This window comes from Synchiropus splendidus, chromosome 2 (genome assembly GCF_027744825.2).
Source record: "Synchiropus splendidus isolate RoL2022-P1 chromosome 2, RoL_Sspl_1.0, whole genome shotgun sequence".
In the NCBI taxonomy this organism is placed as follows: domain Eukaryota; kingdom Metazoa; phylum Chordata; class Actinopteri; order Syngnathiformes; family Callionymidae; genus Synchiropus; species Synchiropus splendidus.
Genome location: NC_071335.1, coordinates 23006176 through 23033961, shown reverse-complemented (window position 1 = coordinate 23033961; position 27786 = coordinate 23006176). Strand labels below are relative to the sequence as shown.

Sequence of the window (27786 nt, the reverse complement as noted above, 5' to 3'; positions counted from 1 at the left end):
TGTAGATGAGCGACTCTACACACCAGGTGAAAACAAAACACAGAAAAGCTGTACAGTCCTCATTGAGGGCAAAGATACACACCATTGTTATAAAATAAGAGAAAAATAAAAGCACAGATGACTTCTTCGTGACATAATAAATAAGGGAAGAATTGAAATTGTGCTTCTCTTGAAAAAAAGGAAACAAATGAAAACGGCGTATTGCATCAGGTTTGGTGTTGAATCATGAGATGAGCAGCGATAACATGGGCTCTTCAACTGAGGTGAGTCCAGCGTACGAATGGAGGCATGAGAAAAAGCTGGCGAAGGGCTCATCGCACGCGACAGAACACTGGCTGCCTCACAATCTTCACAACACGCTTGTCACACTGAACATGTTCACATGGACTCGTGCTCATAACAAAGAAATGCAGTCCTCACGCCACGAATACTTACAAACCGACAGCGCTTCTTTTTCTGACTTTGGCATTGATGGTATCGACGACAGGTTTATATACTTCAATATTCCAATAACATTCCCAAAATCACCTGGCTACAATCAACAACCTTCGGAAACTGCTCTCAACCGGCAAAATGATGCATAAAACAACAGCAGTAGATTGATGCGAAAATATCAGTGAAGTCAGAGTTGAAGTTGTTCCTCTCTTTCTGGGTCACATTTTATTTTAGCACCAGATTTTCCTTTTTTTCTGAGCCATTATCCTCAGAGTGAAGCTCTGCTCTTCAGAGAAGCTGAAAACACCAACAAACAAGTCTCGCCTATACCACCAGGCGAGCAGCTGCGCTCCACGTCTCTCATCGACGACTGAGCTCGCCTTTCATTCAAGCTCATTTTCAAATCTTTGTTATGAAATGAATAATCACGTCAGGAATATTATAAATGACGACCTTTACGTCCTCAGCAACAGATAATAACATGGAAAAAAATCGATTAAATGAAGGACTTCTTTTGCTAATGCTGCTTTCAAAGTGTCTGCAACTAAATGTAAATATATATACCGGGACCAAAGGGAATATTGTTGTGATTTTAAACATATACATAGTTAATGCCTTCAAAATGTAGAGACACTACGGAATGCTAGGTCCAAACTTGAACGTCGCTAGAGTTTATTTAATACTGACGCCATCGTCTCTCCAAGATAATAATGTAGTTAAAACACGTGGGAAAAAACAGTTCATATGTTTCATCATATAATGTAGAGTTTAATAAATAATAATCACGTAAAAGTGCACAAAAAATGGCTGACACAATGTTAAAAATAATAAATATTTAGCTTTTGTCCATATACACTTCCTCCTCCCTTTATACTTGAAGTGTCATCCATTTAAATATATTGACATAAAAAATAATCCGGGATTTTATTATTGATTTGTTATTTAACAACTATTATTGCCAGAAAGTCTGCGAAGCCGCCTCATCCATTTATCACTAGTGCAGCTGGATGTTGATCTGAACTCTGACTAGACGTCGACCCTTCAGAGGACTGTGAGAATCATGGTACATTCACTCGACTTCAGAAACATTTGTGTCGAAGGAGCTCTGGCAAATCTGGTCCTGCTCTCTCGTAACTGAGTGGGACCCGGGCGAGTCGGCCACACCAGCAGCTCACTGTTTATCCAGTGACACTCAAAGCACCTGCAGAGAGGCGTCCATTTGTTCTGGCTTCTCTAAATATAGTCGATTGTCACCAGTCAGATTTTGGCTCTTCCATCTAACAGGAGTGCTGCGTGTCTCACCAGCAAAAAGGTGTGAAAATAGACTACATTTATTGATATCTGAAATATGAGCAGGGTATCGGGGTGAAAAAGTATCTCGCTTGGAGGATATGACCATATAGGGACGTTCGGTTCAGGACGTCCTTTCACTGAAGATATGTTGGACTAAACCCCCTCACAGATGTTTGAAGGGTCCAAGTAGAAGAAACTAGCAAAGCCCATGCAGGCTCACATGCGTCGGACATGATCGTGAAATGCAGGATTTAACACGAGAGGACAGCAACTCGAGAATGGCCCTCAGGATGGAACATTGGACTCAAGTGAACCGCTGGAGCTCTACTGGATGCTGCAGTAAAAGGGAAGCACATGACTTTGGTGAAGTCCAAACGGAGAACACAGCAGAAGAACAATGGTTGACGTGGTGCAGATCGATGTTTCTTTCAACTCATGACAGACTGACAGCTGACGTGAACAAAAGCGGGGACGGAGATCATGACATGAAGTCCCTCCCCTGACGGTCGGGGAGCAACCACATCAAGGCAGACTCTATTTTATTTGACACTCCTTTGATGTGTTTTTTTTCATTCTTATCTTTACTGTGTTGCTGCTGTTTGGGCTCCTGTGAAGCGGAGCGCGGGCGGGGGAGGTTTAGGAAAGGTAACTGGGCGTACACGGGGAGGAACTAGGGGGCGGGGCTTCAGAATTCTCACTGGCGCCGGAGCAGCTGCTGTTCTAGTGAGGCAGGGGCACCAGGATATCCACGTAGTTGATGGGGAAGAAGCCAGAGTTGCCGTGCAACATCCCCTCGTACCAGTTCTCATCGATCTTATTGGTCAGGGTGATGATGTCGCCCTCCTTGAAGCCTAGCTCACCTTCGTTCTCGGGGTCAAAGTCGTAGAGAGCACGGCAGCAGGGCTGGTCCATGGGGGCTGGAGGAGAAGATGGAGGTTAGGAGATGAAGAGGGAGAAGGATGAAAGCCAAAGAAGGGGCTCACCTGGGGACCTGGCTGGAAGAGGGAGGAGCGCGGGAGCACCAGAGGGCGAGAAGATAAAACAAGCCAGTCAGAGAGGAAACGCATCAGCAGCTTCTTTGTTTGACATTTTGTGATTCAGGATCAACAACGCAACGCTAATCTGCAGCGTTGTGTTGCGGTGCTTTGAGGGCAAGACTTTTATGTTGGTAAGAATCTGGTTTCTGTCCAGTATAGAGGTGAGGACAATGACTTGTTCAGCTACTCGCTCAGTTCAGCGAGAGAGTTTTGGTGGCACCTGACCAACAAAAGTTTGCCTTCAAACACGCACGCCCTTAAAATAACACTTTCATTTACAAAACTCTCACAAGTGGGGGAGAAAATCAAAGAGAAACAAGGGGTTAGACACAAAATGAAATGAAAGAAATGCAGACAGAACACTCCCAACACTTGATAGACAGATAGAACATGAGAGGAATTTGGGATTTGAACTCTCCTCCCAAGTCATGGTGCTCACCTGGAGATCTTGCTGCAAAGGAAACAAAGAAGACAAGAATTGTAACGTTCAGATTAGTATCGGCACCTGACAATGGCGGCGAGCTGGTGATGATGAGGGGTGAAATAAAGGAGAGGAGGTGAGTCAAACTGGAGACGGGTTAAATGAAAGGGACGTGAGGAAGAACAATGAGGTCAAAACAGAAACAGCAATTGCCTCCGCTGCGGCTGCTGTGGTCAGTCGGACCGCACTTGATCTTTCTGTTTGTCAGTGACTGGATGAGGATGCAGTGTAAAGAAATGAGCGATGGTTAAATGATGGAGGAGAGATGTTTGTATCTCTCCAGGAGTCACTTTGAGTCTCACCTGGAGACCTTGCTGCAAAAGGAAAGAGAGGAAAGGAGGAGAGAACAGTGGAGGTCAAACAACATTCAGGTGATGGCAGAGAAACACATCAGGGAGAGTGACCGAGGCTCACCTGGAGACTTCGCTCCTGTTCACAAAAACATTGAGGGGGGAAAGAGAAAAGTCGAGATTTGAGTTCAGCGCTTTGGAATTATGATCAGAAAAGTTGGTCAGAGAGCTGAGGAAGACGGAAATTAACGTTGTGGGGCAGTTAAAAACGAGTAAATCCTCCAACCGTCCACAGCCAGGATATGTATCATCCGTGTGTGAAGAAGTTTAGGGCTGCTAAATAATAATAAATAACAACAAATAAGAGCTTTTGATGTGGATGTTGATCAGATGTTTTGATATCAGTTACATATGTGTACAGTGATGATTTTAAATTCTTCTCCAGGACCAATAAAGACCTCTGTTTTAAAGGACTTTTAATATACTTGTTTAATAATGTATGGTGTCTGAGTGCGACAGTGAGATGATTTAAGCAACTTTAGGTTGAACAGAAATTCAAAATAGGTCCAAACAAAGGTCATATATTAGTGACTAATGGAAAAAATGATGAATAGATTAGTTAACAAGTAAAACCATTTTCGTTGCAGCCCTAGAAGTGTTCATGTTGGTCAACTTTTGTCCTGATCAGAAGCTGTTTTTTTTGTGGACATTCATTTGAGGATTTACTGCACAAACTGAGGCGCGTCCTACTGGACAGACTCACCCGGAGAACGAGCGCTGTGGATGCCTCCGTTGTGGTTCTCGCTGAGGGAGAAGTCCAGAGATGTCCGGGGTTTAGGGATGTATTCTTTCTTCGGCTTGTTGGAACAATCTTTTATCCTGTGAGGCGCGACAACAGAATTCAGAGTTTCACCTCTCCGGCATGGAGAGGTTTGTTGCTGACCTTTCGTCGATCTTGCTGGACAGCTGTGTGAGGATCTCGGCCGCGCGGCTGTGATACTCCACCTGAGCCTGGACCAGAGCTGACAGCTGACTCACCTGTTCAATCTGTGAAGGATGAGACAGGGATTATAATCCTCAGGAAAGTCAGAGTGAGCTGTGGAAAATGTCTCAGAAGCATCTTATATATGTAAGTGAATTTATTTCACTTCATTTTGGAAGTACTTGGGTTGAATTCAGCAGCACCAGTCGTGAGTCACCAGTCTGAAAGGACTTGCATCTGCGTTCCTGAGCTAAAGGAACTGAGCGTATCTTACATCACTCTCCAGCAGGTTGAACATGCTGATCTCGGCAATATCCTTGGACTCGTCAAATTTCTCCAGAGCTTGTTTGAGCTCGTCCTCGGTCACTTTGCCCTGACGCTTCTTCTTGTAGTCAAAGTCCAGACGACGACCCTCCATTTTCTTCAAGTGATGCTGCCAAGGACAAGGAGCGGATCAGACGGAGTCGGACCCAACAACACACGACTCTCCATCAGGGTGAGGGGCGAGGCGGCACCTGAATCTCCTTCAGGTCTTTTTCGTGGAGGTTCTGCAGCGGATCGATGAAGTTCTGCTTCACCTCCATGTCCAGAGCGTCCTTCACCTCGGCAAGTTCACGCATGGCTTCCCCAGCGTCGATCAGAGCGAGTCCTGGGAGCCAAAAACAACAAACCTATTTTACACACCTGGCTTTGAGATTGTAGTGCAGATAACTCCAACAGAACAAAGGCAGGTGGTCAGGACTGTCAACATGCTTGCATGTCTGACCAAAGTTGGACTCCTCGCCGAGCTCCTTCCCGAACCGCGTCATGGACTCCCCCAGGATGGCTTCAGTTTGGGTGTATCCAGGTCCCTTCTCCTGACCTCGAATACGAGACATGGAGTTCATCATGCTCATCTTGGCTCTGGTGGCTGCGGGAAAACAAAATGATCCGTGTTGAGTTTAGACACTGAAGCAGAGCAGCACAATGACATTGCGATTCATTTAAAGAAGATCTTGGCAATGTGTAGGTCACCTGGGTTCGGCTGCAGGTACTCGGTGGTCTTGGTCATGATCTCCATCACTGCCCGAGTGGTGGTGTCCACTTTCTAAAAACAACATTGAAAAACATTTGAACAAAAATACAGCAATGAAACAAAAATGTCAGTGAACAGAACAGAAATATTTAACAGGCGAGCAGAACCCGCCAAGAGAGAAGAGAAGTGTTGTTTTGTTCTGCAGACGCACCAAGTGAGACACATGAATCTGTTCGTGTGAAAATATGTCTTCTCAAGAGGATGGTATGAACATACTGTAACTGCTATTTAGAATACACGCAGGCTTCTTTATTCATGATCCCTTACGCTCCACGTCACTCAACATATAAAGCTTCATCGTGCCACTGGTTTTGTGTGAAGCATTCGCACCTTTTCCATTTCTGTGAAGTCCTCATCGAGCTTTGTTCCTTCTGCTCCTCCAACCTTCTCACTCACTTTCTGTAAGGGAGAAGAAAATGATGAGAAAATGATGCAACACTTGAGCTCACTTGGACAATGATCATATGAAGTCGCATTTTGAGGCAGAACTGCAATAATTGTTGGAATATTCAGCAATGTTTGGGGGTTATTGCATCCTGAAAAGTATTTCATGCCACTTGTTTCTTCCGATTCAGTTCTATGACAAAGAGTAGGGAGCAAAACGCAGCCACTTCCAGAGAAGATTAGCATTTAGGATAAAGGAATAAAACAAAAAATGGAGCGACCTGGCTAAGCGTGGCGGGGCACCGCTGAAGGTCAGTGAGCAGCAGGACCCGGGTCTGAGATCCCACCACCTCCCACCACACAGACATGTCTGTCTGCTGAAACCCAGACGTTCTGAAATAACCGTCAGCCTGGAGGGGGCAGCAGTTTGACACAACCAGGCCACATGAGCCCTGAGAGAAGCAACGGAGGGAGAGAAAAGGGAAAGACTTCCAGGGAGTATCACAACTTATCACTGAGGGAAAGATGAATCTGAGGTCAGTTCGGAGCCGTGTCCTCCAGTGAAAGACACATTAGAATAACCCTGACCATCTCTGACAGAGTGGGGAAAAAGGATCTTTTACAGTGAGCGGAGCGATGCTTCTGAGGGGCAGTAATCCTGTGACAGCAGTTTAGGAAGCTGCAGACTTTCAGTGAGACTCCGCTCTATGACTCATCCACGCTCCTAAAGCCTCTTGTGAAGCTGCACGAAATGACAAGGAGGCAAAACACACAGAGAACAAGCCGAGCAGCACATCCCTTCTCGTGCTCCTGACGGCTGTTGCTGTGGAAACAGGTGTTTCGGGTGTCAAGGTAGCACCAGTGTGCAGCTCCGAGTTCCTCTCATCATCTTCCTCCTTTTATTATGAGACTGACCCAAGGAGCAGTGTGAGCTCAGCCAATGATCCGTCGGGATGTGTGTGCCTGGTTTAGCTGTATTTGTGGGGACCAATTCTTGGAAACAAACCTTTTGATTCAGTGGGGTCTCCACAAGTTTCAGCCTCAGTTCGAGGATTAAAACTTCAAAATATCTGGGTCATCATTATTATTGAGTAAGAAGAGTCCTGGTTAGATAGGTTTAGGGTGAGAGGCTGGGGAAAGCTTGAAAGACCCCACAAAACAGGAATACAATTGTGCGTCAAAATGTCAACGTCAAAATCCATAGATTCAGAGCTAAAAATACTCATTCATTCATCCATCAGCTCCTGATACGGCATTGAAAATTGTCATGAACTGGTCACTTCACCGTGTATCTACTAGTCATCATCACTGCCAAACACAAGGAGCCAAAGATGTTCAGCACCACCTGAGTGGCGGGTCCTGCACAGTGTATTTCAGTTTGATTTGCTGGCGGCTAAATTTAGCAGCATCAGCACCGATTGACTCACACACAGGAACATGCATTCGCTATCACAGGGATTTATTGTTGATTTATTCCTAGTCGCTGTGAACTCCCAAGACAAACAAAGCTTAAACAATAATATTTGTGGATCACAATCAGTTGTTTATGGTCACATGAAAAGACTTGCTGGGCTACATTTGGCCCGCGGGCCTCCAGTTTGACAGACGTGTTTATGCCTGAGATCAACTGGGAGTGAACATTAGGAGACGGCAGAGGAAAGTGGGAAAGAGGTGGGAGGCTCCATTACCCCAGCCATTTTTTAAATTTAGCTTCTGCCTTTATTCCACCAGGCGACTCGGTGGCGCCCTCGATAAACTAGCTTTTTGTGCTAAAGTCAACAGCGTGGTGTGAGCATGAGACTGGAAAAACACTGGCAGCAAACCAAAGCAAGCACTGGCTCATGCTTGAACTCCAGCATTAATATAAGGGAGTCCACACATTTTTCAAGGGAGGAGCTGGAGGACGAATGACAACGTGAGCAAAGACTCGCACGGCTTTGATGGGGGAGAGAGACTAACACGTTGGTTCCCTATGAACAGCTAAACAGCTCCTGGCTGAGGGCTGATATGTGAGTCACAGTGAGGTAAAGATGGTGCGCGGCTGTGACCGATGCCACGTAGAAACCGACAATTACAAGTCACTATTTCAACAGTGCCGCTGTGAAAAAAAACAAAAACTGATGAGGTGACCGGAGAATAAAAAGCATCCCTGAGATTCACTTGGAGGCTCTGACATCCCCGCGAGTGACGTCAGGCGACGGCGTGACACATGCAGGGATGAGGAAGAGAAGTCAATGCAGGGATGATGTTTCACTGCAGAGAGAGCGTTTGGGCTGGGCTCAGAATGCTGATGCAACCTCGCTGTAAAACCCTACCGCGGGGTGGGTACAAAATTTATGTTTTTAATACTAGAGCGTTCGAGACATCCATTATTCATTTTGCTGTGTTAAGCTGAGACTCAGTTGCTTCCACAGAGTGAGCGGAACATGGCTGATTTCAGAGGGAGATGTCAGACGACAAACGCTTCCCCTCGGTGAAAGGGATTTTCAAAACATACAGCACAATAAAAAGGTACAGCAAAATTTTAACACTAATACCAAGCATAGAAGTACAATTATCTGCCCATGGATTGAGACATATTTTTTCTTGACAAGTCGTCAGCTCAGGACTAGAAATAAGAATTCTGTGGTGAATGTGTGTCAGCTAGAAATAAGCACCATATTCTGAATTCTTGATAATATGTACTTAAAGGTGAAAGTGAACTAATGAAACTTGACTCAAATATATATTACTTAAAATGAGTCTCTGTATCAAGACTAGAAATTTCTTTTTCTGATCTGCATCTTTTAGTTTGGCGAGTCGGATGCCCCTCCTGACACAATCCTCTGCCTTCATCCAGGCCTGGTACTGGCGTGAGAAGAAACTGGCTTGGTCCCCCCTCACAGCGGAAACAAGATCATCAATACCAACATCAAGGGGAAATGCTTGGTTAGTTTAGGTAAAAAACAAAGTCAGTAAGAAGCAAGTTTCCTCATCATAAAATAAACGTTTTTCAAAATTCATACTCAAAAGATAAAACACTCTTAGTTAGACTGGCTTGATGTAACAGAACACAGGTCCTCTCCACACACACAAACCTACAGTGCTAACTGTATTTGTAAGAAAGGGAAACATCAACACAAATAAGAACAAGACCAAGATGGAGGAGATGAACAAGAATAAGATGGTGAAATAAAGGACTGTTGGATGAGGAGTTGTGACATGGCTGTATCTCATCATGTCTGAACACTAGAATGAAGTTTTATTTCAATGAGTCAGGGACATCAATGTAAAATATTTTACGTTATGTACCTCATTTTCCTGTCTATTGTAGACAAAAAAGATTAAGTTATGCTTGAGATAAGATTTTTCAAAAGTCAAAAACCAGAAATCCATGCTTAAAATCAGAGAGATGAAGTTTCTGTTATCTTCTGAGAGGTGCGGCCTAGAGGGCCGTCACTCTTGCATCACCGGACGCGGCAGACGGTGTCCTGACTCGCCCGGTCAGCAGATCTGCTGAGGGCACATCCAGGTCTGGCCCGCCTCGAGCGACAAAAACACAGGTGTCAACGAGGAAACGTGACGTAACTAGTAACTACTTTCACTTCCTGTTCCGCAGAGAGGGACTTTTTTTCACTCACAACTTTCTTAGCTGGGCCCCGGAGCAGCTCAGTCAGCCACAGGAAGCCTCTCCTCCAGCAACACTTCACTGCACTTCTTATTTTGAAAACAACTGCACCTGACGCTCTGACATCTGACAGAGGTGACTCTTCAATAGGCTACTTTCATCAGCACCTGCGACGCTGCCGAGTTAATAGCTAAGACTTGACGGGACACGGTGGTGCACAGTGATGTCGAACGAGTAAAAAGATCCTCCAACATCAGAGAACAGAGATCCTTGTTCTCATCTACCGCGGTGCCATTCCTCACATGCGGCCCAATGTGAGGCGCTGGCTGTGCGCGGCGGCTGCTCTCCTCCCCCTCTGTTCACTAGACTAATCTCGGTCGGGCACACAGAGGCCCCTGCTTTAAATACGCCCCAGGTGGAGGAGCGGGATTAAAAATGACAAGAGTCATTAGTGAGACTATTAGAGAGGGGGGTGGGGGGGTAGTGACAGGACTTCATCGAGTTCTGCTGGTCCACAACATGTGGCTCAAGTTTGGAAACCAACAATTCAGCGGAGTAATCCTTTTGATCAATCCACTAGTTTGTGGAGGAATGGACAGCAAATGAGTCGCGAGGAGGAGCGTTGCATAACACCGCACAGGGGACTGTGCCGCCGCGGCTCATCTGAAACTTTCAGAAACATTTCACTCCGGCCCAAATAATCCAGAGTCCAGAGGACACACCAAACTGCAGAATAGGAAAAGTTGATGAAGAACGAAGTTGGCACCACAAACAAAACCCTCCAGCTACACAGACCAAGCCAGCTAAGACACTCTCAAAGTTAGAAGATAACAGACACAGGCACTGACAATGTGTCCAGGTCGAGCTCTGAACCCCCACATCTCTTTCCATGAGAAGATTCTGAGGCAGATCACGAGTTCTCCTCATGATAACAAGCCACTAAAACACAAACAAAACTTCCAAAAATGGTATTCTTTTGTTGGTCATCTTAACTTTTTGCCATTTGTTTTTCAGTGCGAACTAAACTGCGACTCTCCATCACCTACTACAGAGGTGGGCAATTCAATTTCGTGAAGGGCCACATTAGAAACTGTAACTACAGTGAGGGGCCATTATCAAAAGAAAGACAGCGAAAAATACAAAACATGATGGAAAAATATCCAAAATACATACTTAAGCAACAAGGACAAGTTGACCTAAAAAAGATTAAATGTAAGTACGGATATTAAAAAGTGTAAATATGCAATGAAAACTATTGAAATATTTCATTTCATATACACTACATTTGAATATAAATAACTATGGACCAGACGTTCAATATAAAAAGGCAATTTATTTCAAAATATGAGGAACAAGAAAAAATGGCCGATGAAAGTTTTAGCCTTGAAACAAGAACATGCTATATTTACTGATGAAATGGTGGCGGTGACTAAAAGAGAAAGAACAAAAATGGCAGAAAAAAAATGGCCACATATGGCCTACTACAACCAACCACTCGCAAGCTTCAGACAAGAACACAGTGGTCCAGAAAATTTTAGGTCTGAGTTGTTGCACGTGGTTCATCTGAGACCTCTGGAGCTTAAAAAATAACCAATATCCAACTAACGTCAGAGCTAATAAGCAGCTGTTAGCAGAAAATGCTAACCATATTAGCATCTTCAATCCTTGCTTTTCATTTGACTCACGGTCTTGTTCAGTGTCAGTTTTTTTCCTCAATTGTAAAACTGCTACTTGCGAAACTTACCATTAATTCTTTTTGTCTGCAACTAAATAATCAAAATTGACCAGTTGGAGTCGGCGGCCTGGTATTCTATAGCTTGTAGTTTGTCCCTTCCTTTTCGTTTCGCTGTCCAGTGCTATGTACTTGGCAGTAATAACTGATGGAACAAAGTTAGAAGCAGATCTATTATTACACCGGCCTGAGAATAGATGGCTGCTCTTGTGGAATCCTGGAAAATCCTGTCACTATTCTTAAATCCTGGTGTTCACAACAGCGTGGGCAGCGACTTCCGGTTGTGTTTCTGTGACTCGCAACTTAAAGGTCACGATAATTACACTCGGTAATTATCCCAACAATTATGCAAAGTAAATAATCTGCACCGGAGTGTGCATCGAACTACCAGACATGATCAGGCCGCGGCGGCAGCATCGCGCTTCACTGACCTCCATCCTGGATGAGCTCGCAGCACACAGTCATCCTAATCTGATTTGTAAGCTTTCGCATGGCTCTTATGTAACAGCGGGGATGAGTCTGTGTCGCGCGCTGCGTCCACGCGCCGCGCGGGAGGAGAGCAGCTGGCACCGTGCGTGTGAGGAAAGCATGCCAGAGAGGGAGTGCACGGCGAGGAAGATGATGCGGAGAGAACGATGAAGGATGAGTGAGTGCACACATGACAGGGATGATGGCGAGGTTTAAAGAAGGACGGTGACATGAGAATAACGCGGCGGCTTTTACATCAGATAATGTAGCATCGCAAATGTTAACACGGAAAGTGAAAATGCAAAATGGAAGTTCACGTTAAAGAAAGATTAAAATGGCTTCTGGAGCACAGCTGGAGCAGATCGTGGCAAAGCAAAATCAGAGACCATGGTTCTCAATCGGGCTGGGAGTAGAGCGTAATATTAGTCTATCCTGAAGAAGAGCTGAGCTAAGGGACGACGCTCTCACCAGTGACTATTGAGTTGAGCTACCTTCTTGGTCCTTCCAGACTTGAGAAGGTGAGCAATGATAGAAGTGACGCCCCCTGCAGGTAGGACTGCATCTGACCACTATATGTAGAGTCGACTAGTCGGCATATGGTGATGAACACTGCAACTTGTCTGACTGTAGTGTTGTAAATAGTCATTAAATAAATAAAAATATGAAGCACAAATTGTCACAACTGGTCGAGACATGAGGCCATCAGCGCTAATAGTCGATAATAATTGACTAGGTCGACTAGTCGTGGCAGCCTTGTCTACAACCGTGTCTCTTAAAATAATTTGAATAATTGAAAATAATATTAATAAAAGTGCTGAATCTTCCCGCCACATTCACAAACGCTCAGCACCGAGAAGCAAAAGAACTGTCGCTGCTATAAAGGCAGAAACAGTTAGATGGAACAACAGAATTTGTCCAGAGACGCTGTGAATCGATACACTCATGGTACTTGTATCACAGGGTGTGATTTTTCTGCAGCTTTTAAACTGAACCTTTAACTGAAGGTTCAGCAATTTTACCCCAGGTTGCCAAGTCAAACTGCCTCAATCCAAAATGTACAGTACTTTTCACAGCCTTTCCACAAACCTATATGGACCTCACACAGAGAATATGAGGACGCGATGGCACATCACAGTAATAATAATAGTAATAATAGTGTGTATAGTACAGTGTCGTTTAACAAAACAAATGTTTCTGCAGGACAATCCATTTTTTTCACTTTCAGTTTCCGTCATTTATTCTTGTTTTATTTTGTAATACAAGTAAAAATGGCTGCCAAACATAAGCCTCGGTTTAGGTGGACGAGGGGAACATGTCTCCCACTTCTTTATTAAGGGTGGTTTTCTCCCATTCACATGCAAATCCTGTAAACCATCTCAACCTCAATTATAGTCAGTAGTATTGAACATTCCGACGCTCGTGAACACATCGTTTGCACACATCCGCGATATGTACATCAGAGCGAAAGAAATGAAGAAAAGCTGCTTACGGTGGTCTGAAGAGGACAAAAAGTAAGTTTCACTGAAGACGGACTCGTGAGAAAAGTTATTTTATACGGAGCCCTTAAGGGGACATGACCAAAAAAAAGAAAAAAAAAGAAGAGATCTCGCAAAACTTTTGCGACGAAGCATGGACTGTATGTCCTCATATTTTAGTCCAACTTTGAAATACAATTCAATGAAACTTTCCCACGGATGCTGACTCGCCATTGTTATGGTTGTTTGATGTCACTTCAAACTAGTATTGCAAGATCTCACAATACTTTTGCGAGATCTCCCAATATGTTTGCAATATCTTGCAATACTTTTGCGAGATCTCGCAAAACTTCTCTTTTTTTAATTTAATTTAATTTTTTTGGTCTTGTCCCCTTAGGGGCTCCGTAATTTTATAATTCGCTTGAAAAAGGATAAATATTTATGGGAGTAAAATAAATTGTTATAGTTCACTTGAAACGTGTGATAAACCTGTGTAACACCATCCACTTCTCAAAACAAACTGAAGCCCTTCATGAGGTGGAGCAGAGCAACACGTTTGGTGGAGAAAGGGATCGATTTGATCCAAAAGCAGTGACGTCATCAATGTCATGAGAAAGCTGTGGCCATGCTGGGAGCACGTCAGGGAGCTGACCAATGTCAAACGCTGTTGTCGAATTTTAAGACTTGCATAACCATTTTGTCAGCCACTTTAGTTCTGCCCTCAGGGGAGCAGAAGATTCTCCGCATGGTGAATGTATTTTTAGACGTCCTTACTGACTGGAGAGAAGGAAACGGGATCAGTATTGGTAACAGCAAGGGCTGGACACCAGAGTGACCCAACCAGGATGAAGACAAATGTCCAAACAAGACTGAAGCGGCAGAGGAATGGATCCAGGATGGTAGAGGCTGCAGCTCACAAAAGCTAAAATCAATCAAAGACTGTCTGGACAAAACAGTGGAAATAGCTTTTGGGAAACAATGGGGTTTTTTTTTTTACATCCAGACGATGTAATGATGAAGCAGAAAATTGAAAGTCTCTCCGGTTTATTTGATATTGACGAGCTGACAGCGTCAGTCTGGTTCCAATAGATTTTCTGTGGATTGAAGTTGGAGACGGAACAAGTCAGCGACTTCTGTGTCTCACAATACCACAACACAACTCAAACAACAGCACTGGATTCAAGCACCTCGGCGTGTACACAGGTTTTACAAGGCAGATGTTTTGAGGAATTCAAATTTTATATTTATTATATTACTCAAATATTATAAAATTATTTCAATATTCAAGTCAATCCAGAATGTCAGTTGAGAGGAAAAGTAGCCAAAAGAAGGATCAAGTTTCTGGAGTATTATTATTGTTACTGATAGATATGAAAAACTACACACTATTACCATAAAAAAAACAAAGAAACACAGCACTGGCTGTCTATAAATATACCAAAATGCAAAGTGATGGCAAAATCTGTCAAAACATTTTCGTTCACAAGTAAAAGAATGTGTCCAATGGAGGGCAGTACATTTTGATAAAAGAAGGAAAACTGATGGTAGTTTTAACACACAGCGATCGTAGTGAGAGGGTGGAGGATTGTGTCCTGACTCTCCATAGTGACTTTGTTTACAGTCAAGAACATCACCGTGCAGTTCCACCCTCAACTCGCTCCACCGAAACGCACTTCTGGCTGTGTGATTCGGATCCAGCTGCGGAGCGCCGGCGAGGTCACATGGTTAATTTGGTGCTTGGACCGAGCACATGCGGCACGTTGAAGAGATTATCTCTCCGATGCTCCCACACACACTCGCAGACCCGCATTAATCCGACCCTAAAACCCGGACCGTGGCTCCCGTCTGAGCCCAGGGGCCGGAGTGAGGAATCTGTCTTGGTGGGTTCAAGCGCTGGACTCCAGTCTTTTACCTCGCAGGCCTCATTACAGTTACTTCATCTGTCAAATTGGGCGTCAGATGGAGGACACACGAGCGACAGCTGCCTGGGAGCCAGGCTCCTCTTCTCCCCTCGGCTCTCACTTCCCCTCTCCATCCAGCGATCCCCCAGCTGCGGAGCCTCGTGGCTTCTCCTTCTATGTTCACAGCGGAAGGCCGTGTTGAATGGAGAGCTTTACAAATGAGAAATTCATTAAAGGGCACCGCTGCTGGGCGAGTGGGACCCAGACCACGGTGGCATTCTGCTTTCATTAGCTCCAGTACAACGCTGCCTCCCCTCACCGACCCCTGACCTCTGCATTACAATCCTCCCACTCTAATTTTCAATCTTCCACAGGAGTCTGAGCTGAGATTATCCAGCCCACCCTCTTTCAAAAACAAGGCAACGGAATATGATTTCATCGTTGAAAATCTTAGAGTTTCATCTTACAACTGAGACGCTGAATGAGCTCCCAAAACAGCTCCAAGGATTTGGCTTCAATAATAGAAATGGCGCTTTTACATGATGGGGATTGGTGCAACCGCTCAATACGGCGTCCTTTTATGTGGTCCATGTGACAAAGTGTCGTGTCACTTCCCCCCACAGTGACCATTCACGCCATGAGAACATTGACTTCTGCTGGATGTGGATCAACCAGGGAAGATTTAAAACAGCTAACCATCCTGACCATTCATGAGCAAGACTTGTCGTGTCGCTTGCTCGCTCATGCTGGACCTCAGCTGTCGTCCCATCCCTCACCACAGAAAAGACCCACCTCAATCGAGGAATTGCTTTCATCCACCTGACTGACGCATCTTGTTTTCATCTGAGTGAAGGAAGAGCGGTTAAGCTGCTTAGATAACTGGCAAACGCTGCATAAAAGCACTGTAAGCTTCTGACTGCAGAAATCAAGGTTACCATTCAGAGAGCCTTTTGGCCAGGGCCGGAATTTTACAGCCAGTTTGACGGCATAAAACCTCCGCAACAGGAGGGCGGCTCCTAGTCACATTAGACACTGACATTTTTTAGGTGTATGGAAATCATACTGCACAGGTATGTGACTGATAAACAAGTTTTTCTCTTCATAATAATCAATGAAGTCTCAAAGAAGTGTGTGCTTTATTGTATTTCACTGCCAGTTTTCACCTTGCCCTATAGAAGTTGGCCTATTCCAGACAACATGTTTCATATTTTTCCATTCTTTTAGAACAAAAACAAATAAGAAATACATCAATTTATACATATGTTTAAATATTATTTAAAAAATATCTTTTTATAGCGAGAGAGAGGGAGAAAAGCCCAGTTACTTCTAGAAACACATTCTAAAATTGACTAAATATCGACACATTTCAAATATAAACGTACACTAAACAATTTCACGATATTATTTTCTTACACAATAAGTGCAACACTCTGGTCCTGGGAGGTTCAATGACATTTCTTAAAGGGCCACATTATACATCTTGATTTTTGTGAGGGGCCGAATGAAATGTGCTCAGCTTTTGTTGTTTGTGGGTGATTTATTTATTAGTTGTTTAATTTAATTTAAGTTTTTGACCGCACGTTTTCCAAAGCACTTTCCTAGTTGGTGGGATCCCCACTGAGCATGGCAATAAATCTGATTCTGAACAGAAGCACAGATGAAAAAGCGGCTTACGTTGAAATTCGATTATGTATTGTTCAATTTTATTGACACTTCATTTAGACATACACAGTATACAGTAATATAAAAATACTCAAAGAGCCTTTTAAGATGACAACATCTTGGTAAATGAAAACATCTACGATATAACAGCACTTCCATAGTTTTTATTTATTTGGAGTGACAAGAAATAACTCCTTCATAAATAAATAACTCAGGAGTTACTTTCAATTCTATTTAATGAATGACAAAAAAAGAAAGTACAATTTCTTTTGCAGTTTTGCTGTGGCCTCACGAGGGCCAGATAAACACAAGGAAAGGGCCACATGTGGCCCCCCAGCTCCCACATCTGCTATAGACCAAGCAAATACTAAGCTAATGCTGTTATTCTTGATGAGACATGGGCCTAATAAGACCTGAATTTTGAGGTAAAATAATGCACAGTATATTGAAATCTATGTCATAAAAAAGTCATCTCATGTGAGCGTTGTTTCCCAGCAACCTTTACCAAGGTCTCCCCTCTACACACACAGCCACAGCTGTATGGTATAAGGCGCTGCTCTTCATTATGTCCAGACCAAGGGGCAGAGTGAAGGAGCAGAGTATAGATTTTGCTCCACCCCTGATATCGAGTCCCAGAGAGCAGACGCGTTTTATTAACACCAGTCAATATCTTCTGCTTCCACCAGGATTGTACAGTCCTCACTAGCACAAGTGTATAGAGACCATCACCCTTCGCTTCAAGAGTTTTTGAGAGCATTTGAACTCAAACTCAGTCACACACACTGATCCTGGATGCCACATTGCTTATCTCATCTCACTGTCTACAGTCGAGGTCTTTTTTTATCGCTTCTCAATTCAGATAAAAGTGAAAATTGGGACTCCAAAACAAGCGTTGTAAATGCTGCTGCAGTTTGACATGACATTTCTATTATTTCTCAGGGTGTGAATAATGATCAGCAGACACACTGCAGCTCTTCAACTGAAGGACCACTCTTCAATTACGGCGCTGTTTACATTCAGCGGCACGACTCCGCGCTCGGGTTGTCTGCGCTGCAGTGGCTGATGCTCCGAATGTAAAACAGACAGCCTGAATAAAACATCAGCCCGTCCTAAATACACAGACAAGGACTGTGGAATGAGGGGAGAAAACCAGTGCAAAGACCTCAAGACAAATTCATCTGCAAAAGCCCTCTTTAGCGCGCTAACTGTTCTTTTCCTGTTGAGTGAGTCGTTCATTCAGAAAGAGCCAGGAGCTTCTGTGTGAACCAAAAATAGATCTGCTAGAGGCCAGATCCGTCTGTTGTTCACCTCCAGAGCAGCGCTGACGTCACGGCTCTGACAACTCCACTGTCCAGATCGCATCCCTCTGGAAAAAGCAGCACTCTCCCCACTCAGAGGTCACATTCAGAACTCCATCTGACCTTCAGCCACCCCGAGAGGAAAGGATGCTCGCGGGAGGACTCGCACTGGACTTATCCTTTGGATAACGCAAAACTGGATGAGAACATCTTCCAGCTAAAACATCAGGGACCACGAGCTACTGAGGGTCCACTCATCTCAACCCAACAAGAGTGGCACTCATCCCAGTCGAACCTCTACCATAAGTCTCAGATGCCAAAGCGCTTCACTGCACGTTTCTCTCACCATAACTGGAGTCACCGAATATAGTAGTAATGCAGCGAACACTCCAAAATGTTAAGTAGAACTCTCAAAATGGACGGCATTTTGTACAACAAGATATGTTTGGAATGAGTTGTCGACCTGTCTCTTGTGTTGCTGAACAACCTCTAGTGGTGTTTGACCCCTGGTGAGGTCATGTAAAGGTCAGAATCGGCTGTATGACATGATACTGAGACCTGGACATTGTGCTTCCTTTTCACCTCACAGTATTGCTTTCATTTTAATGTTTCCGTTTTCTTTTGTCTTTCTTTTTTCACTCTCATTTTTTTCCATCCATATCTCGGAATATTGCATTTCTTTTTATGACTACAGAATTCAATTTATTTTTCTTAGTTTTCCATCTAAAACATATATTTGTCTGAGCTTAAATCACCACATTTCACCAGCAGTGTCCATATTTTCCAGGATTATGCTTTGCTTTTAGGATGGTATTTTTCTTATTTTTCTACTTGATTTTCTCGAAGTTAATACATTCTGAGCGCTGCTTCGGGCTCCCAGCTAACAGTGTGGCCCCTAGAGAACATTAACAGAGAGCTTTTAATCTAAATCAACAGTCGAGACCCGCAGAAGAATCCCCAGTCAGAGGATAAGAAGGTGGATTTAGACAAGAAAAACCTTTTGCTTTTAGAGAGCTGTCAGACCGGCGCCGACTCAGCGAGCTCTGGTCAGCAGCCCGTTCCGCCACGGTGCTTGAGTTGTTCGCCCGGCGGGCGAGTGCAGCGCACAAGTGCCAGAGAAGGTGAAGGAAGCTGGGAAAAGGTTGAGCGCTTCAGTGCAATGTCCTGCTTTTAGTGGCGGGTGAGTCATCATGTCAAAGTGAAACTGGAATGATGGAAAATATTTACATCCAAGAGTTGGATAATATTGACTCTGGAATATTCTCATCTATCTTTAATCTGATCTACAGTCTTGACAGTGAGAGTCATCGAGGCCTCAATTCAAGGAGACGCCTGGTGTCTTGAGTAGGAGGAATAATTCATGACTGTCTCTAACTTGCTCATTAAACTGTTTTTCCAACAGCACGGCGCCGAGATAACTCCACTGGAGAGACATCGAAAAAAACCAGCAATATTCACTGATAACTATTCAGCAGCTACACTGCAGAAGGGATGAGGCTATGACAGGTACATTCCTGAAGAAATGTGATCATGCACAGGACCGAATGCTTTCATCAGACCCCGATAGTGTATCTGCTTTTGTTAAAAATGACAGTCTTGTCTAAGAGCACCAGCCATGTCAGGAGCGTCCACTCACAAGTCAGGCTGTTGGGGCAACGCCTCTCAACAGAGGGGCGGAACTCACTCGAGCCCCTCCCATCTCGGTCCTCTCAGTCAAAACTCGCGACCGCAGGAGCTCAATCTCGAGCTTGTCTTTCGGCTCAGCTCATTCTGCAATACTTGATGAAGGTGGGAACACGTCAGAAACCCAAGCCCTCACCAACAAAACTCACTTGTTCAAGATGGTTACTGCGTCTCAGTACTGTCATCATCTGTACTCTTATCTCTCTTACTGCGCTGCGCTCGTGGCCCCTCCCTCCCAATCTGTTATCTTCCAGCTGGATCTCTTTTACGCTGCACTGCAGTCGGCCGAGTGAGAATCCAGGCAGGATGAGTCACCCACTCACAATCTGCTGCCCTAAAGTCCCGCAGGCTCTCCGCTCCATCCACGGCGCATCAGCTATACTTTCTTTTCATGACATTATTTATAAATTAAACCCACACACACACATATATGCAGGTGCACATGACGCAGTGGATCAGCGTGACAACACCTCAGCGAGCTTGAAACCACGACTGCGTGAGATTTACAACCGAGGAAAGAACGACACGCTGGAAAACGAGAGCGACACCTATTAGTATTCAGCTCAGACACACTGGGAAACCTCCACTGGAACCCACACAGACTACATAATAAAGGATTACTACTCGGCTACACGCTGCAGGAAACATCCCGCTGAAGGTGGCTCTCCAGTGAGGAATACTACCATGTAGCATGTCGCATGAAAACTGTCCGTCAAACATGGATGGCGTCGCCTTATATTCACTGCCAATAGTGGATGTGGCCACAGAAAGACACCACTGTCAAAGAAGCAACAAGAGAAGCAGATGAGGAGGTGAAAATGGAGTGAGAAATATATGAAATAAAACTGCCATTACTGTTCTCTCTCTTAGATTTTGCTGACTTCAGCAGCACTAACGTTTCTCTTTTTTAGGAAAACAATGACTATAAGCCATAAACTGTGATAGTAGTAATAAACATCAGCAGGTAAAGATCGGTTCATCACAACAAGCTCATTGAAACAGCTCTCAAAACAGTATTCGCACCAAACAGAAGCGTCGCTTTCCTCTCCCAACAAACACAGCAACTGGGCAGATAAAAGTACAATACAGTTTCAGATAATGTGGCTCCCACAGTGGGAATTTTCAGACACTTGTTTACCAGATTTCTTATCTCCCTGTCGCCCCTCCTTTCCTCGCCCGCAGCCTGCAGCACACTTCAGTTGTCAGTGTCAACTACCTGCATTCAAAATGCTTGAATGCTAACAGCAAGCAGAGATGTACACAGGTGCACAGTGAAACATTAGCGGAGCGGAAAGTTCTCTGATGGAAAACACACACACACACACACACACACACACACACACACACACACACACACACACACACACACACACACACACACACACACACACACACACACACACAAAAGAATCCCAAGGGGGGCGAACGCCACGTTGGCTCTCGCAGTGACTCACGTGACCCGCAGCTCCAGTTGACTCCTGAGTAATGTTTTTGGTGTATAATATTTATAAGCTATGATAAATAAAATTAGCGCAGGTTTGCTCACGTGGAATATCGAGACACCTCATACGGTTCTCACCTTCACGGCCTGACGCTTTCCAACTGGCCACCGTCATTGCTGCGTCTCGGTGAGCCGCCATGTTGAGGAACAAGAGGCGAGCGGGTGCGTCATATAATCGTATAATTAGAATAATGTCTTCAGTGGCTCTGTTCTACACAACAGACACTAAAAATAACTGGATATTTTTATTCAATGCGAGGTCTGATTAACATATATTGCACTACACTAGAGAAAGAAGAGCGAATGGATTTGGCTGCAACCAGCCTCATATGTGCTGCAGCAGATCAGGGCTTCTGGTAGTGGGTCACACCTTGTTGACATCAAAGAAGCTCAGCCAGGAGGGTGACATCCAAGATACTTGTCTGAACATCACGGAGAGAAGTGTCAGACACCCTAGTTCTCCCCCACCCCACCACCCACCAATCCGACATGTTGGATTTTCAAGTCGGACAGTGGGAGGATCCTAACCAGCCACAGTACACAATCCAAGATGGCTTCTCTGAACGTGAACAAGAAGTACTAGTTTTGAATCATAGAAATACAACAACAGAAACTAACATTCCATCAAGCCTGCTTCCAGGTTTTCTAGTTGCAGCCTGCAGCCAGTATTTAACATGAAGGTGCGGTCAATGCTGACGTAAGACCAGCTTTCGTAGACCTCACTATCCTCTTTTCTGACTGAGCTCGACGGTGACGTCATTCCCAGCTCCGATTTTCTCACTCCTGAGGTAACTGGAACGTATATATAAGTAGGCAGCTAAGGAACTGGTGAGTAAATGCCACTGCCTCACAGCAGGAAGCTTCTAAATTCAAGTCTCACTCTGGAAGGTTGTCTTTTTACCTCTGCTGAGGAGGTTATGTTTTCCGCAGTGTTGGTTGGTCTGTGTTAAAATAACTTGAATTTGGATGGATGGATTTCATGTATTTAGCTCTTTGGGCATGTGTAGGTGTATATTAATATTGTTGTGTTGACTAACCTTTGACAAGACACTGATCTTATGAGGACATTTTGGCTGGTCCACATAGAGTTTTGAGGGTGAAAAGGTCAAACTAACTGGGTCATTAAAATTGGGTTTAAGTTTAGTTTAGAGTCCTGGTTAATGTGAGCTGTTTGTTGTGGACGTGTGAGAGGCTGGGGAAAGGGTTATGGCGATGAGAGGCCCCCACAAGGACAGAAGTACTGAACCAGCACAGCATGGAGACTGAAGATCAAAAGGTCCCTGGTTCGATCCCGGATTTGACGCTCAGATGGGAGATTGTGTTGGGGGCGGACTGGAGCTGCTTGGCAGAGGTCTGCGCTTTCTTTCTCACATGCTTTCCCTATTGACACTTCCACAGTTCACTAGTAAGCACCAAGGATAATGGCGCACTCATCGACACGGAAGAGTGAGTCATCCGTCCTGACTGGTGACCCGTCAAGCGTGACGCCAGCATCCACCATCAAATGTTTAGTCATAAAACAGGAGGCTGCTATCATGAGATGGAGTCCAAGGCTTCTGAGCCACGGAGGTCATCTTCAGAGGTGATGCTAGAAAACCATCTCAACACAGGGCGAGAAACCGTCACCCACACACGCCACGTGTGAGCGGACCTTCCATCCGGCTAATGAAACGCCTCTGGATGAGTGCTGAAGCTTAAGTTACACTTTGGTATGAGCTGAGTCATGAGGAAATCCATCCTGCCAGATTCTCATTAGATTCCTTTAAGTCCCTTATAAAATCACTTAATCTGCCTCTGCGCGGCTCCTTGGGAGGAAGTGGGGGTCCTGCAAGTCGGGGTAAGAGAGGAGACAGATTGCTGCCTATTTCAGTCTGGATTACCAGGCGATGGCACGTGGACAAAGGGTGGAGGGAAGCTGACAGCCACTGGGAGTCTGGGGAGAAACAGTGTGTGTCTGTACGTGTGTGTGTGTGTGTGTTTGAGTGAGGATAATTCCAAGGAACAGATGCCAGGAGACCAGAGAAAACGCTCAGCCGACAGCAAATAGTGTCCTTGAGAATAGAACAGTCAACAGAGAGAACGTTTCCAGCAGGTTCACTCCCTGAACACGCAAACATCGCCGTGCACACACACACACACCATTTACCGCCAGCCCATCCACAAACAGTGAAGGAATGTAAATACTGCAGTCAAACAGTCGTACTCTGGGCTCCAGCTTCCATGTGAGCGTTACTGCCCTGAAGCTAATGCTAACATTGCTTAGCTCTAACATGTATCTTAAATGACAACGTGACGGTGATTAGAATACGGAATATTGTCAGACTTTCTGATGGCAGTTGACTTCGTTTCTCCTACACTTCGACAGTGCAAAGCAGCTCCAGCTATTGATATATATATATATGAATTCAAATGAGGTCTCCTCTTGTCATGTGAAGGACACCTTCAAAGCAGCATATTATTAGATTATATGATGAAAATGAATGACTAGAGATGAATTCGGAGTCTAGAACAAGGGAGGGCCACAATGTGCACTGAGACCAGTGTCAGACTCCGTCAAGCCACAAAAACATTTTGTTCTTCTGTATGATATTGAATGCCTAAAGTGTTATTTGACTAGATATATGCAGTATCTATTTTTATTTCACATGCATTTTATTTAAAGAGTCACAATATAAATCATAAATGAACGGTTAATATTCATTTTTATAAGGGATTTGGCCCTCCAGGAAATTGCAATGTGGCATCACATTCACTCCCACCTTGTTGTGGCCAAGTCATGTGTGAAGCCAAACGCTCACATTTGCCTGCAAATATTGTGATTTGGGCGTGAACACTTGTGAATCAATTCATAAATGTCCAAATTCCAAATATTTAAATGTAAATAAAGACATAACTAAAAAGCGGAACTCACTAGCGCAGCGTCACCCGAACACTATAGGGGGAGGATGTAAACAAACATGGCTGACCGCCAGATCCATCTCTCTCTTCAGGCTATTTCTGACACTCTACAGCTCCACCCTGAGGAACATATCACTAGTTACTGTTTTAATTTGCTGTATTAATGAGCCGCTGAGCAACTCCAGTCTCACACAAACACAAACATGCCCCACATTTACCTCTCAGACACCACCCATCCAAACCTGGGTCAGGCTCCGCCCTTGTGAGGAGCTGCGTAACTACAAAAACACACTACACGCTGTCACAACGGAAGCTACTCACGAAATATCGTAATAAGAAAGATGTACTTCCTTTAGCATCATTTTTCAATTTACCCTGTACGTTTACTTTGTGTACATGTGTATGTGTGTGTGTTCCTTGCAGTTCTGCGATGCATTGCTTTTGGCAAATAAAATATAGTTTCGCTACTGACGTTTTTTTTACAGGCTGATGGTCGTAAAGGTCCTTATTTCTTATCACGTTGTTCCAGAACCATACCATGTTTAAAACAAAAAAAGGGACTGCGTGATGAATATCTTTATTTTTGAAAGAAAACTACAACTACAATATAAAAAAAGGGGAGAGTTTACAAATAACTGACTTTCTGTTAAGAATTTGGAAAAGTATTGAATATAAATGTCCCACAAACACAGGCAAAGGGCCATGCGGTGCCCACCTCCCTCACAAACTGACTGGTCATGACGGAGTCATGGCGGCCAGAATAAAAGTCGCCTCCCATTCGACATGAGTCAGTGCCAGATCCTGACTTTACCTTTGTGCATCAAATTGAGGTAAGGTGAAGAAAATGACCTACACACTTTCTTTGTCACAATTTTGCTCCTGCTGCCTTCCTCGACGTGGCATCGATCTGGTAATGATTTCAAAATAACATCTGCTCATCGTGGCGGCAGTCAAATATAATCACTAATCCTCCACTTCAACAGACCCCTGAAAGGTCATGCAGCTCAAGAACATCAGAAATAATAAAGGAAAAAAAAAGATTATCATATATAATATAGAACACTTTGTTTTTTGAAGCACTCTGGTTTCCTCCCACAGTCCAGGCTCACTGAGATGAACTGATTCAGGATGCAGTTTGAGCAATTTATAAAGGAAAGATGGGCAGAAAACGGATAAAGCAAGAGTTGAATTCACTAGTGACTGACACCCACACACTGGTAAACATCTACAGAAGATCCGATCACCCTTCAGGTCGATGCGCGTGTGTGGGGCGCTACCAGCGAGCACTTAACCTTGAAATGAAACACACACTCTGCAGGCGCGGGTCGTCACCTGTACACGCCATCATCATCGCCATCATCACCATCATCATCATCACCAGGATGAGGCAGGTGAGAGTGACCGCTGCAGCAGGGAGACGGCGGAGAGTCAGCAGAGGTCATGGCGTGAATCTCCTGCTGCCGAGGGAAGCGGATTTCCGGCGCGGTGCATTTAACGATTGCATAACGTGGTGGTCGGAGTTCCCTTCCGTGGTTGGCTGGAGGGAAAACACGCGTCGCGAGCGCCCTTCGTCCACGAATACGGCAACTTCGCTGCGGGTGTTGTGGTAACGGAATGTCATATGAAGGGTACGGAGCGGGGGGGATGGGGAGGGAGGGACGAGAGGGGCATCACGACCACCGCACCGCGGACACGTCCGCCGCACTCGGGACAGTCACAAACAAAATATCATATTAAAGAAGTAGGGAGCGCGCAGACGCTCTTCAGATCTGGTGCAGTGCGCGCGTTGTTTCTGCCGCGCGTTGACGACAACGCGCTCGTGCCTCAGAACCGCGCGGATCTTCTTACCTGAGTGGCTTTGTGGAATTGTTTCTTGAGTCCTGCGACTGACATGGTGGCGGCGAGAAGGCCAGGAGCTGCAACAGAGTCGTCGGTGCGTCTGCTTCACTCTTGCAACCGCGGATAACACAACCGGACGCGTCTTCACTGAAGGATCCTCCTGCGTGGAAAGGAGCGCAAGGAAAGCCTCGTCCGTCTATTGGATGGTCACAGCCACACGTCTAATACGCCTCCGACGTCACGCAGCTCCTTTTAAAGAGGCAGGGGCGTCATTGAAAATGCATATACGCACATAAAGATGACAATTATGCCGGTCATATGGACAGATGAATCACATTGAACTGCGCTTAGATGGCGCCGGTCACGTCCCTTAGTTAGTGTAGGTTAACAAGGGTGGAACACTCTATCTATCTATCCATCCATCCATCCATCCATCCATATATTCACAGATATATTTCACAGGTAAATTTGTATACAGTAGATTGGTATATTTAAAGGTAAATCTGACAACTGGTAAAATATCAACCAAACTGCTGTGATATTTAACCACAGAAGCAGGAGTTCATCGACACACAGCTACAGATGGACGGACGGATCCTATTGATCTGAAAGCAGCAGAGCTGAGTCAGTCTGGATGAGAACCAACTCCTGTTTCTCCACTGTGAGGTGAAGTGGGTGACTGGGATTTTCCATGACGGACAGCTGAATTAAAAGGTGTAATTTAACCACTTAGCCTACTTGGGCTTAATTAGAGATCAAACTAAATCCAAAGTGAGTTTCCATTTCACTTTGCAAAGTGAATGATAATTACAGAGTACATATTAATATACAAAAGAAAATTCATGTTCACCACGAGTGACGTCAGTTACTTTAGTCAGTGAAGACCATTTCAGTCATGCAAACGGTGAAATAAAAGTGTTTCCCCCTCAAAAAAACGTCTGAATAAATACCAGCAGGAAGGAATGAGAGACAAGGCTGTTCTTTGTTGGCCGGCGAGTCTGCAGACTCAGCACCTTGGACAGCTCCACACTGCTGCCTCAGCCGTCACTATCAGATTCAATAAACCTAACGTCTTGTCCCGTTTCACACCTGTAAAAAGCATTTTAAATCACATTCACATGTGAGAACTATGTTTTTCCTGCGAGATCTAATCTAAAAAAGGGTTGATATCTGTAATGTATGTATGTGGATCAATAAAAAAAATGTATAATTTAAAATAGATTCAAAAGAAGGCGATAGTATTATGGGGTTGATTTTGCTAATGTTAAGTTCCATAAATTTATGCTGCTTTGTAGGTTGATAAATAGATATATTTTCTGACAGAAATGGTTGCGGATTGACACACTTGCACGTAACATTCTACACTGAAGTTTGCCTTTTTCATCAGTATAGGACGCAAAAGTCGACTTTCCAAAGTCAATACATTACGCCATGGAAGCCAGGATGGGGTGCAGAAACAGATGAGTATTGCCAGCTACAGTAATACACTAAGACTGAAGCATGTGACTCATGGAACAAGTCAGAATTGTTACCATCCGTAAAAGCTCTCTGTGAAATTCCACCTGTCTCTGAATGTAAGGGAGTCACAGGCAAACGTCCACCAGGACGACAGATGGCTGAGAGCGACAGACACTGGACAGTCAGACTTTGGTCCCATATGGTCAAATCCCAGTCAGTCTGTGACTAAGACTCACAGTGGCCATCATTAAGTCGCTCGATAGCTCTCACCAGTCCGCTGAGCGTGA

At 44.6% G+C, this 27786-nt stretch overlaps 1 protein-coding gene across 2 annotated transcripts; it reads right to left on the bottom strand.

The window, feature by feature from the left end:
* On the bottom strand, window positions 1-26227 carry sh3gl2a (SH3 domain containing GRB2 like 2a, endophilin A1). 2 transcript variants are annotated; one of them, XM_053855754.1, is made up of 11 exons: window positions 26051-26227; window positions 5924-5992; window positions 5533-5605; window positions 5285-5428; window positions 5034-5167; window positions 4793-4951; window positions 4480-4583; window positions 4300-4415; window positions 3661-3675; window positions 2712-2723; window positions 1-2645 (listed from the first exon to the last, which is right to left on the bottom strand). In XM_053855754.1, the coding sequence occupies exons 1-11, from the start codon at window positions 26093-26095 to the stop codon at window positions 2449-2451; spliced, it is 1068 nt and encodes a 355-aa protein (XP_053711729.1). In that variant the 5' UTR covers window positions 26096-26227; the 3' UTR covers window positions 1-2448. The 2 variants fall into 2 exon arrangements, with proteins under 2 accessions (XP_053711729.1, XP_053711730.1); XM_053855755.1 differs by lacking the exon at window positions 1-2645 and having other exon boundaries at window positions 2715-3560.
* Window positions 26228-27786: the final 1559 nt, after the last annotated feature.

What these genes read in the sequence shown, in the direction of transcription:
- sh3gl2a (XM_053855754.1), bottom strand. Translation starts at nt 26,095, where the DNA reads ATGTCAGTCGCAGGACTCAAGAAACAATTCCACAAAGCCACTCAG. An exon ending in ACTTCACAGAAATGGAAAAG is followed by an intron (nt 5,606 to 5,923) that starts GTGCGAATGCTT and finishes TGTTGTTTTTAG; the next exon opens with AAAGTGGACACCACCACTCG. An exon ending in GTACCTGCAGCCGAACCCAG is followed by an intron (nt 5,429 to 5,532) that starts GTGACCTACACA and finishes GTTTTCCCGCAG; the next exon opens with CCACCAGAGCCAAGATGAGC.